This window comes from Phragmites australis, chromosome 4 (genome assembly GCF_958298935.1).
Source record: "Phragmites australis chromosome 4, lpPhrAust1.1, whole genome shotgun sequence".
Lineage (NCBI taxonomy): Eukaryota > Viridiplantae > Streptophyta > Magnoliopsida > Poales > Poaceae > Phragmites > Phragmites australis.
Window position 1 is genome coordinate 46,312,565 of NC_084924.1, and position 11,589 is coordinate 46,324,153.

An 11,589-nucleotide genomic window follows, 5' to 3' on the forward strand; every position below is an offset into this window, starting at 1 on the left:
CATTTGGAAGATCACGTGTGCTTCTTTTTGTTTATACATATGGGATGGACACCTACATGTACTCATTTTCGCACGCCACACGTAGAATACATTTAAATATATATATATAAATTAGATTAGAGATATAATCTTACATAATATTAGCATATATTCTGACTACTAAATGCATCCATACGTACATATACTATTCCTACCCATAATTTAATTACGAAGAAAAATGTTAAACATCTATGCCGAGTCTCTAACTCAAAATCCGGGTGAGCAATATTCATCACTAGAATTCTAACCAACTAATTACCATGGTTCTTTCAAAAAGAAAAACGTGAATAAATACGGTTTTCATGGAGATGGAGGTCACCTTAGGAACGTGGAACTGTGGATCGGAATCCCTCGGTCCTTTTACTGCTCACCAACCAACCGTAATTTTGACCGTGCCCCCGCGCGCGCAGTCGAGTCACGCATGCAGCCCCTCACGTCGCGCGCCGTTATAAACCCCTTCACAAAGCCCGTGCGCAGCCACACTACCCGGAGTCGCAGAGCGGCCGTGGCACGACACACACATCTTGATCGCGGGTAAGCGCGCGCGATGACGGCGACGGGCAGCGAGCCTTTCCCGGCGGTGGACAAGTGCGACGCGTCGTCCCTCGGGGCTCGGGCGACGGTCGTGTCGGACCTCGACGGCACGCTGCTCCGGTCGCGGAGCGCCTTCCCCTACTACGCGCTCGTCGCCTTCGAGACCGGCGGCGTGCCGCGCCTCGCGCTCCTGCTGCTCCTCGCGCCGCTGGCCGCCGCGCTGTACCACGCGGTGTCGGAGCCCGCGGGCGTGCGGGTGCTGGTCTTCGCGGCCACCGCGGGCGCGCGCGTGGCGGACATCGAGTCCGCGGCGCGCGCCGTGCTGCCCAGGTTCTACGCCGCGGACGTGCACCCGGCAGCGTGGCGCGTGCTCGCGGCGTGCGGGCGGCGGCTGGTGGTCACCGCGACCCCGCGGGTGATGGCGGAGCCATTCCTGCGGGACCACCTCGGCGCGGACGCCGTCGCCGGCACGGAGCTTGCGACGTGGCGAGGGCGCACCACGGGCTGGGTGGACGCGCGCCGGGGCGTGCTCGTCGGCGAGAGGAAGGCTGAGGCGCTGAGGGAGATGGTCGGCGACGGTGAGATGCCGGACGTCGGGCTGGGCGATCGGAGGTCGGACTACGCCTTCATGAGCCTTTGCAAGGTCACTTACTAACAATTTTTCAGATATAGCCAGTGCCAACGTTAACGAGTTAATTAGTACTGTGCATGCCTTGAAAAAAAGTTTTAATTTGCCAGCACGAAAAAAATCGCAGTGTTTAGCGTTCTAGTCGTGCACCTGGACGAGGGAGTGATCATGTTTAGAGGCTACGTATATACAGTACCTACGTACTGTTTTTTTTTTTTTTTTTTGACCCGAGGTGAGATTTATTAGTCCACAAACAGAGTAAGTTCAGCGTTAACAAGCTGTGTGATTACAGAAATAGAATGTCGAAGCAAACAGCAGACGGCATCTCCTAACACAAGCAAATGTCTAAGCATACATGATACTAAGTAATTTTAGCAGTGTGGAAGGATCGGAGCCTTTGTCTCAATTATAAAGAAAGACTTACACGCACACACCGCACTTAATTTTTTTTTTGGGCGTAGCTAGGCCACACAATATGCGCCGCTGTTTCTTATCTCGTCACTCGTTTTGCATTCGCATGTTGCATATATGCATCTACATATATTTAACCCCGGCAGCATACATCAAGTGATCAAACGACAGCCATCGTAGAATTTGGTAGGTTAACTAAAAAAAGTCACGCCTTCGCAAAAGCAGTAGTTGTCTGCATCGTGACTAATGAGATGTTGAGGACACCGGTTTGGGTAAACCCTGTCTTTTTTTCACGTCTTTCTCCTCACACCATCAACCTTTTAGGTGCATCTACTATCATCTAAAAAAAGGTGCATTTAGTTTACTAACGTAAAGTTAAGAAACCATTTTTTATTAATTGCAACTCCGTGTGATCTTAATCCTATTCTTTAGTGACTAAGATCCACAACTTCATTATTGATAGTTATTTTCTTGGTGCCCGTATTTTGAGAGAAGGTTTCTCTGTTTCGTAACTCAACATGTGCTCCTGCGGTCTAGAATAGATAGAGGTGGTGGAAGATGTAGGACGGGGTGATGGGGACGTCGTTAACCGCGAGCGATAGTGGCTTGTTGGTTGGGCGTGTTCGGGCGGGGGCGATGGCGGCGAGAAGAGAGGGGCGGGATAGGGATGAGCTCTAGAACAATATCGGAGTGGGGAAGAAAGAGAAATGGAGGTGAGATAGAGGTAGAAAACGCTCGCAGGTAAAAAAAATATAAAATCTAGGAATTTGACAAATAGCACCTCTACATTGTAGAAAAATGAGCACGAATCTGACAGTATGCGTGTAACCTGCAGGAGGCCTACCTCGTGCCGCGGACGCCGGTGGAGGCCGTGCGCGTGGACAAGCTGCATAAGCGGGTCATCTTCCACGACGGCCGCCTCATCCAGCGTCCGACCCCGCTCATCGCGCTGCTCACCGTGGTGTGGTTCCCCATCGGCCTCCTGCTATCGTGCATCCGCGTGGCCGCGGGGGTGCTCCTCCCGATGCCGTGGCTCCACCACGCCTTCCGGGTGTTGGGCGTGCGCGTCGTCGTGCAGGGCGCGCCCCCGCCGCGCACCGGCCGTGCCACGGGGCGCACGGGCGTGCTCTTCGTCTGCTGCCACCGCACGCTCCTCGATGCCATTTTCCTCTCTATCGCGCTCGGGCGTCCTGTGGCCGCTGTCACCTACTCTCTCTCCCGCCTCTCGGAGTTCCTGTCCCCCATCCGTACCGTGCGGCTCACCCGCGACCGCGCCACCGACGCAGCCACAATCAAGAACGTGCTCGCCAAGGGCGACCTCGCTATATGCCCCGAGGGGACGACCTGCCGGGAGCCTTTCTTGCTGCGGTTCTCGTCGCTCTTCGCCGAGCTCACCGATGACATTGTGCCGGTGGCGATGGAGTGCCGCATGAGTATGTTTCACGGCACGACGGCGAGGGGATGGAAGGGCATGGACCCTTTCTACTTCTTCATGAACCCACGCCCGGTGTACACGGTCACGTTCCTCAACAAGTTGCCCGTCGAGCTCACCCACGGCGGTGGCAAGTCCAGCCACGAGGTCGCCAACTACACACAGATGCTTATAGCCTCCACACTTTCGTACGAGTGCACTGGCTTCACCAGGAAGGACAAGTACCGGGAGCTCGCCGGAAACGACGGCGTAGTCCCCTTAAACACGGCGAAGAATCGCATCGGTTGGTATAGAGAGAAATATCCTTAGTGATTTTGTAATTTCACTGCCGTAAGTTGGACAATAATCTGCCTTGGGGGATAACAATGGAGAGCCGGATACAGCATGACGTACTCCTTTTGTGAAGAACGATGGAAAAGGCAAATCATTTGGGTGTTACAGCAACTTTTCTTTATTTGCATTTTCGCAAAAAAAATATTTTCTTTATTTTGATCGGTCATGTGAGAGGTTGCAGCTACATTGTGCGTGCATCACAGCTCTTCCGGCAGAAACCCGCCATGTAACCGCGGTTCTTCGCACACTCGCCGACAGCAGCCCACTTGGGGCAGAGAGCATCCTCATCCTTGCATCCAACAGACAGTCCTTGGCGCTTCCGCCGGGCGTCGAAGGATCTCACGTGGATCCATTTCGTCGCCGACCACTTCTCGCCTTCTATGACAGGGCAGCTCCCGTGCAGGCTATCAGGGTCCATTGTTGCGTTGGGGTGGAGGCTGAAGAACAGCAATGCGTCGCCTTTCACCGGTTTCACTACCCATAAAAAGTCAACGTTACAGATGGAAAAAAAACTTATATTCAGATTGCTCAAAACCAATTTCTTATGATATTATCACGAATTCACGATTAACTGTAACAGGTTCTCCAGTAGCGCATAGTCTATGCATGGCAATGTAAACGGTAAAACGGTAAATTTGCCTGCACTGGCAAGTAGTATCAATGTACCTGCATACCCCAATTTTGCACACTCGGACCATGTATTGTCTTTTGGCTGTGGCAGCTTGTTCTGTGGGAAATCTGAAGTCATTGCAAAGAAGCCTCGAGGAAATGAAGCTACAAGATGCAGGTATATTACCTCTGAACTTGGGAAGACAGTCTCCCCACCCATCTTGGCATTGGACAGGTACATCAGCACAGTGGAAACTCGGTGCCCCACAGGGGTTTGATGACGTTTACCACGAATGTAATCAAAATGTGGCTCGTACTTCTCACCATTCTTATAGCGAAGTATTTGAATGGATTCGCCGTTTTCTGAGCATTGAAGCATAAGAAAAGAAAATTATGACAATTGAAAACAATGAGGCACACACCCTCTGAAGTGCAGAAGATTGGCATTAAACATACGTTTTACAGTGTTTTCTGCATTCTACCTGGTGGAAGGAAGGTCCAAGCAGCAATCCGCTCCTCTATTCTTGCAACAACTTCATCCTTCAAATAGATAGATAAGTGTTAGACAATTTACAGACGAAGTAATGGAACTGGCCACAGTCCAAATCCCCGCTGATAGGCAGTAGGTATACACAACATACACAAAACGTTGTTCAGATTAATCCTATGGCACATATAAATGCCTAGACATTCTACGGTCGCTCCAATCCATAATTGTATATTATGATGTTAATGCACCCAGAGTTCATATTTCACGGATTGATTTGGATTAGAAAATTACCGAAAGGAATTAAAACATATTCAAATTTGAGAGACAGCCAAATTGTAATTGCCACACAAGAACCATAAAAGCAATAAACCAAAATACATATGCCCAATTTATTGCAACGATTAATTTAGTGATCTTTGGAATACTTAGCCAAAATAATATATTTGAATATATACATACGAGTATATATACATCAAATATATATATTCTTGATTTTATACTAGTTTAATAATTAGAAAAGGTTTTAATTTGGAGTGAATTTTGCTATTTTTCTAAAATGCTAAAACTTAGGGTGTTACAATCTACAACACGGGTGGTCTCCGTGGCGCGCTCGGCCAGCCCTTGGCACTCCGCTAGCCGCAAGCCCTCCACCGCCCGTGACGCCCTCAACTCTTGCTGAACTATGACCACCGCTATCTAGAGGTCCCAGACGTCACCTTTGGCAGCCAGACAGGCCGCGTTGCCCTCATTTATAGCCTCCACCACGACCCGATGGGCTTCGGTAACCTCCTGGGTTGCGGCCTCCATGCGCTCCCATCGCGTTGCCTCCTTCTTCAGGGAACCCTCCGTGTGCTCCCGACGCACCGTCTCATCCTGCAGATGACTCTCGCTGAATTTGCACGCTTCGTGGCTTCCTCCAGGGCGCTTCGGAGCGCCACCACTTCCTCCTGTGCGGTGCCTTAGGCTACCGCGAGGGCCTGGCGTTGTGAGCAGCTCAGTGCCTCCGCTAGCAACAGTTGATGTGAGATGCGGGAAAGGACTGATGAGTCAACAGTCCAAGGATCGGGGCTAAAAAAGACCTAACTCCTAAAATATACCTGCCTCCTAAAATATACCTGCCAGGTCACCACCTTTAGACGCGTCGCCACCTCCCTCAGGGGCCTCCGAGCAAGAGATGCTTCAATCTCTCCGCTCCCCAGGAGCAACGAGGTTGAAGCAAAAACAATCGACGCCTCTGGGCGGAGAGTGAAGTCGTCAGAGGTCAGAACCTCGTAACCCAAGCTCCTCCCTGAGAACGCCAGAGCACTCACCGCAGAGGATCCGGCTCCCCCCATGCCAGCCACAAAGTCCAGGCCATGGCCCACCGCAAGGCCCTGAGGCGCCCAAACCTCCGCTTCCAGAGTGGCAGTCGGGGGCACCACCGGAATAGTCATCAAGCCCTCTGAGGGTGCCATGACCTCGGGAGCGAAGGCTGAGGCCAGTTCCGATTCAACTGCCTCTGAATATTAGAAGGAATACGAAGGTCAGGATCCTCAAGCACCAGAGTATCGAGATAACAAAAGTGGGGGCAGCTAAGGTCTTACTTACGCCTCCAGTCACCACATCCGCGAGGTCCGTGACGTCCACTCCGGCAAAGGGATCAATAAGATCCCACGCGCATAGAGTTGCTGAGGGATGCCTCGCTCCCTCCTCCAATCTGGCCACGGGCAGTTGAAACCGAAGGGGCCATAGCCCCCCCCCCCTCGATGTCGCGGCAACTGGACTAGGCCTCGTCCTCACCAGCATAGCCCGCAGACTCGGAGTCCATTATACACCTCTGGCATTTCGTCCCGTCTGACACGACCTCAAACAACTCAACCTCCGAGCCACCACATGAGCCAATGGGGCCAGGCAGAATCCGAGCCTAGCACGAAATCACTGAAATTGCATAGCCCGCAACGCGACCATGCTTTCCCATGGTTTGGTGCTCCACTGGAGCCACTAGTTCGAGGCGAGAGCAGATCCGATTGTGTCACTCCTAGCTCCCCACTAGCTCCATGTGGTGGTCCCGCTCTATGACGGAGTGCTGGCTCAGGAATTCCTCCACCACCTCAGCTGCTCGATGCAACAGGAGGCAACTCTCTGAAAGAAAATGGTGTCTCGAGTCCGCATATTTGAAGCTAGACAACGGAAGACTCACCAGAACTTGTGGTGGGCCCAGATACGCCACCTTTTCTGAAGACGTGGTGCTAGCCCGCCTAAAGAGGCCGGATGCGCAGCATCTTAAATTCCTCCACGAGGCCACATATGCTCATCTTCCGGGCCACCCTCCGGAGGAGCACCATTCCCGAAAAGTAACTAAGCCTCGGGGACATCCACCATCGGCCTCCGAACGTACTAAATGTCCTGGCTAGCAGAATGAAGGGGGATCCGGAGCCTACATCGTAATAGAACCACCCTCTCTGTCCATCTGGTGTACCACCGGTTATTGATGGCCTTCATCAGGAACACGTTCTGGTATTTCGATCGGAGCTGGAATTTCACGCTACCAAAGATGAGGGCCTTCATCACCCCATCTTTTGTCTGAAGCTTCGGCTAACAGCTTGCTTCATGGATAGCCACGAATAGCTTCGCCCGACCCTCACAGCCCTCCGCTCATATGGCCCATTCAAATATGGTCAGGCGGGCGATGGCGTTAGGGGAGCTCCATGTAGAAGTAGCGGAACATCTGTTCGAGAAGTAGCTTAGCCGGGAACCCGAACCCCGCGTCAAAAAAGGCCTCAAAGACCACCACTTCATGACTCCACGGGGCTGGGATCACCTCGCCCACCGGAGGTGAGCCACCGACCTAGAGGGCATCTTCCCCGCCTCGACCATCCAGTCAAGATCAGCCGCGGTAACGATTGACTCCCCCAGCACGCTGGTCTACAGGGGGTGCTTCTTACTGGCGCGGTGAGCCCAGCAGCGGTGCAAGAAGCGACGAGGGAACCGCGGCCCCCGCTGGCATGGCAGCCTAGTCCCCAGATGTTGCACGGCCACCCGGCGGGGGGTTCAGATCTGCCGCATGCGCCAGAGCGAGTCATGACACCCTTGGGATTACCGCGAGAAGCGCTCGACGATGATGAAAAGCGGAGGCGCAATGGCCGGCGAGTGCGCTAGCAAGAGCAGGTGGAAAAGGCGAGAGTGTTGGATGAGGATGCCAATCGACCATAACTCCTGCCTTTATTGGCCCAAGGAAGAGTCGTTGTTGCCTTAGAGCACATGCGCACGTTCTATCTCGTCCTTTCCCCACTATCACCGGGAAGCAGGATCGCTCTTTACGACCCTCCAATTCCAAGGTGCCATGCGTCCCAAAACCGATTGGCCAGATGCGGCTACATCACTAACCGCATGTTGTGTGTAATGTTCTCTCGCATATGACGTTAGGCACTTTGCTAACCACTGGACTGGCATTTCCCAGTTCTAAACCGCATAAGGGCCAAGGGCCCATGGCCACGGAGCCAAGGGTGGCCAGAGGCCCTGCTCCGAATATTGCGAAGATGGCCACACTGCTTAGCCATCCTCGTGGGGGGCTGCCGTTGGGGGTTACCATCAAGGACCTCCGATGCCCCTTGGCTCCGCCAGTCTAGGGCCGAGGATCATCAGGCTCAAGACTCCTTTGGGACCCATGGTTTCGGAGGGGTCCTGAAGGCCATTCTTTCGGAGTCCTTTGGACTCCCAAAGCCTTTGATCCTTCAGAAGATCAATTAGGAGGAAGCCCGTAGGTCACCCCCACTTGCAGTTAAGTGACCGGTATTCAATACCTATCAATTGATGGTCGTCTGACATGCTGATAAGTGTGGCATCGGAACAAACGACCAGCCGCTTGAACAACCGCCTCACTAGTTGTAGCAATGATTTATGGGGCTATCCTTGTACCCTGCTGTGAAAAAAGAACTTGTATGCCTACCAACCTTATATAGGCACATTTATACATTTACACTCCAAATATCAATATAAATACTGACCATTTACCATAAGTCAAGGAGACGGATTTACATAAGAACTTTATATACTTATATCCTCTTCACTTCTTCTCCGCACTTCAACCATTACTTGAGTTAGTTCTTACCACACTTTGTTCATGGACATATCTTACCTTCCCTCTCTGGGAAAGAGGAGTCTAGCCATTCTGAAAGCGCAGGGAGATAGCTTGGTTTCGCACGATTCATGTTTGAACCACCATAACATGTCTCCAACCCACGATCAAGGAGAGAGAGAGAGAGAGGACTCTCACCTGCTTCTTGGCAAGGAACATGCCGGAGCTGGTTCTCACCTCGCTCAGCACACTCTTCCCTGACTCGCGGTCCACCACCATGGACTTCTCCAGCCTACCTGCCTTAGCCTTTGCAGTTCACACCCAAGAAGCCACATCAGATATTAAAAAAAAAAGAAGCCACATCAGGTCGGTGAATGGCCGTATCAACAAGACAGTGACCCGACCGAAATTGAGCAACTCACTAGCGCGATGAGATGATCGCACTCCGCCTCCGACAGGAATCCCTTGTGCAGGAATGCCCTGCAAGCAAACGCGTTACGTGTACCACCCTTGGGCCATGCCTCGGCGCGTCGATTTTGGGAGCTGGAGGAGGGTGATCACCTGGGGCGCCACGAGACACGGACGACGCGGGAGGGGTCGAAGCGCCCTCCGCCGCTGGGGGAGGCGGAGGCCTCTCTGGCGGTGAAGCGGAGCAAGAGGGCTGTGAGGAGGGCTTGACGGAGGAGCGTCATGCAGCGACAGCGGAGACGAAAGGCAGGGCTCCCCCTCGGCGACGGGGACGACGAGTCTCTTATCAGAGTCAAGGAGACGTAGAGGTTTATAAAAAACGGTCCCACCTGTGGAGTGTGACATCGTCGTGTCCTGCGGACGTTTCGGAATGAGGCGCGGCGCCGGCGGTTAGGGAGGTTTTTCATTTTCTAAATAAAAAATTATAAATATATGTTTTCATTTTAAAAATAATAAATTTAGACTTCTGTCGCCCGATCGATAGATTTAAAAATAAAAAATATTATGTTCCAATACTTATAAAATTCAAAATATTATTGAAAGAATCATGAAAAACTTTTTTAAAAATTATGTGGTGTATAAGATACTATCTTATCGTATACAGGGTTCAAAAATTCATCGAAAATCGGTCAATATTCGTGAAAACCTCTCGATTCGGTCTGCAGCGAATTCTGAATTTAATCAGTTTTCAAATTTAAAATTTAAAATAAAAAATCTAAAAATATTATAGACAATTCTAAGGCCTTCTGTGATTTTTTTTTTCAAAAATAATGTCCTTTGCATCATATTTCATAAAGAGGAAGTTTGAAAAAAAAACGTGCTTTAAAAAATGCGTAGCTCATTCGGTAGGATTCATGTTAAGGAAAATATTAACATACAAACACATAGTTGTTATGTGTAGAGGGTACCTTAAGAGGATCTATAAAATTTAATTAATTCATTTTGAGTTATATTAATTTTTCCGTAATTTTACAAAATTCACAAGCATATAAATGAACATGTTAAGAAACATCACTGTAATTAACATTTTCGTGTCTATCATTATTTTTTCTACGTAAAACGTAGTATAATCAAATTAATAAAAGTGGTTTCACTAAATTTGGAGGTATGATGAATTAGTTATGAATTAATCTATTTGCAACATATTTACACAATCATATATGTTACAATAACTATTTCATAAGTTTATATATTTTTATAAGACATAGGATCATATAAGAGGACTAATAAAATTGGTTTTATGATTTTTTGATTAGCAAAGAATTAACTATGTATTTAACTAGGTTTAGTAATTACATTTTCTCATAGAAAATATTTAACTTTTTATGATTATAAATACTTTTATCATGTAGATCATGTTACAAGAAAAAAAATGTTTCACTTAATTTGAAACTCAGATGAATTAGTTATTAATTTTACAATATTGAGCTATTTTTATGGTTTTTCTTGAACTTTATTGAAATTCGAGCGGTTTTCGACGATAAACGAAATGTGAAAAATGCGTTTGAATACTGATGAAATCGAGCAATTAATCGATAAAATTGTCTGGTTACTAAATGTCCAATTCGGTCGGTTTTTGCCGTGGTCAAACCAGTTTGACCAAGTGAATTCGATCGAATTATAGTCGAATTTCAACTGAATTTTTCGAATATTGTGAACATCAGGAATTTCAGGGTTCAAACAAATTTTTGAACCTTAGCGGCATGTTGAAAGGGCAACACGAGTCTAAATTTATAATTTTTTAAAACCGACATATATATATGGCGTGCCGTTTCCAGCCCATCACCATAACGGGTCGTCCGTCGTTAGGGCAGTATGGGCCGGCTGAGCCTTACTTTGATGAAACCTATCTGACACACTGAGGCCTAGTAACAAGGGCTTCTCCTATATGGCGTGCCGTTTCCAGCCCATCACCATAACGGGTGGGATTTCAAACTTCAATCACGAATTTGTTTAAAAACAGTTTGAAAAGGATAGTACGACGGGAAAAGGGTACACATTTGGTATGTGCTGTTCTTTTTCCCTCGAAAACATGCTATGTTCGAATGGTGGATCAAAATACAAATCATGTAACACATGGATAAGAATTTTTGTAAGTGCCATGATATTTCCAAGACCAGAACATAAACTAATCGATGACATCCTCAGCAGACTCTAAACATCCATTGCATCTTGAGACAATCTCATAAAAAAGTAAGAAAACAATTCAGGTACAAGATTTCTACTGCTACCCATGTCTTTGTATGTCATATATAAATTCTAATTTCCGTTGAACTATAGTTATGTAATCTGTAGCAATGAATCCTCAACAATCTAGATGTTATTTTGGACACATTATTAAACACACGTCCACAATGTTTATTTAACAATGCTAAACCTATCCTTTTTGAATTCTACAAGTCTTTGTTCTTTTTGAAAGAAATGTTTTTTTTTTTTTTTTGACATGGTGCCTCACCACTTGAAGTCTCGAACACATATATAGTTGCAACTCCATAACCTTTCTTTTTGAAACTATACCGTGAGCATTAGGGCCGTACAACGCTTCTACATGGCTAGACGCTTCATGGTAGTTGCTAGCTTATTTTTTA

General features: G+C 48.5%; 2 protein-coding genes across 2 annotated transcripts; one reads left to right on the top strand and one right to left on the bottom strand.

The window, feature by feature from the left end:
• The first annotated feature begins 538 nt into the window (after positions 1–538).
• Positions 539–3,543, top strand: LOC133916852 (glycerol-3-phosphate acyltransferase RAM2-like). The gene is made up of 2 exons (XM_062360722.1): positions 539–1,216; positions 2,448–3,543. Exons 1-2 carry the CDS (start codon positions 587–589, stop codon positions 3,351–3,353), a joined length of 1,536 nt encoding a protein of 511 aa, XP_062216706.1. The 5' UTR covers positions 539–586; the 3' UTR covers positions 3,354–3,543.
• Positions 3,544–3,558: 15 nt separating this feature from the next.
• Positions 3,559–9,225, bottom strand: LOC133914860 (probable prolyl 4-hydroxylase 7). The gene is made up of 7 exons (XM_062357847.1): positions 9,095–9,225; positions 8,956–9,013; positions 8,732–8,839; positions 4,469–4,526; positions 4,174–4,349; positions 4,044–4,104; positions 3,559–3,851 (listed from the first exon to the last, which is right to left on the bottom strand). The coding sequence occupies exons 1-7, from the start codon at positions 9,223–9,225 to the stop codon at positions 3,559–3,561; spliced, it is 885 nt and encodes a 294-aa protein (XP_062213831.1).
• Between the last annotated feature and the right edge of the window lie 2,364 nt (positions 9,226–11,589).

Bases quoted from the DNA above. Each gene is read 5' to 3' on its own strand.
- LOC133914860 (XM_062357847.1), bottom strand. From the start codon at position 9,225: ATGACGCTCCTCCGTCAAGCCCTCCTCACAGCCCTCTTGCTCCGCTTC. The intron at 4,527-8,731 runs GTGAGAGTCCTC...ATCTATTTGAAG, and splicing joins TGTTCCTTGCCAAGAAGCAG to GATGAAGTTGTTGCAAGAAT. The intron at 4,105-4,173 runs GTAATATACCTG...GATTTCCCACAG, and splicing joins CTGTCTTCCCAAGTTCAGAG to AACAAGCTGCCACAGCCAAA.
- LOC133916852 (XM_062360722.1), top strand. From the start codon at position 587: ATGACGGCGACGGGCAGCGAGCCTTTCCCGGCGGTGGACAAGTGCGAC. The intron at 1,217-2,447 runs GTCACTTACTAA...TGTAACCTGCAG, and splicing joins CCTTCATGAGCCTTTGCAAG to GAGGCCTACCTCGTGCCGCG.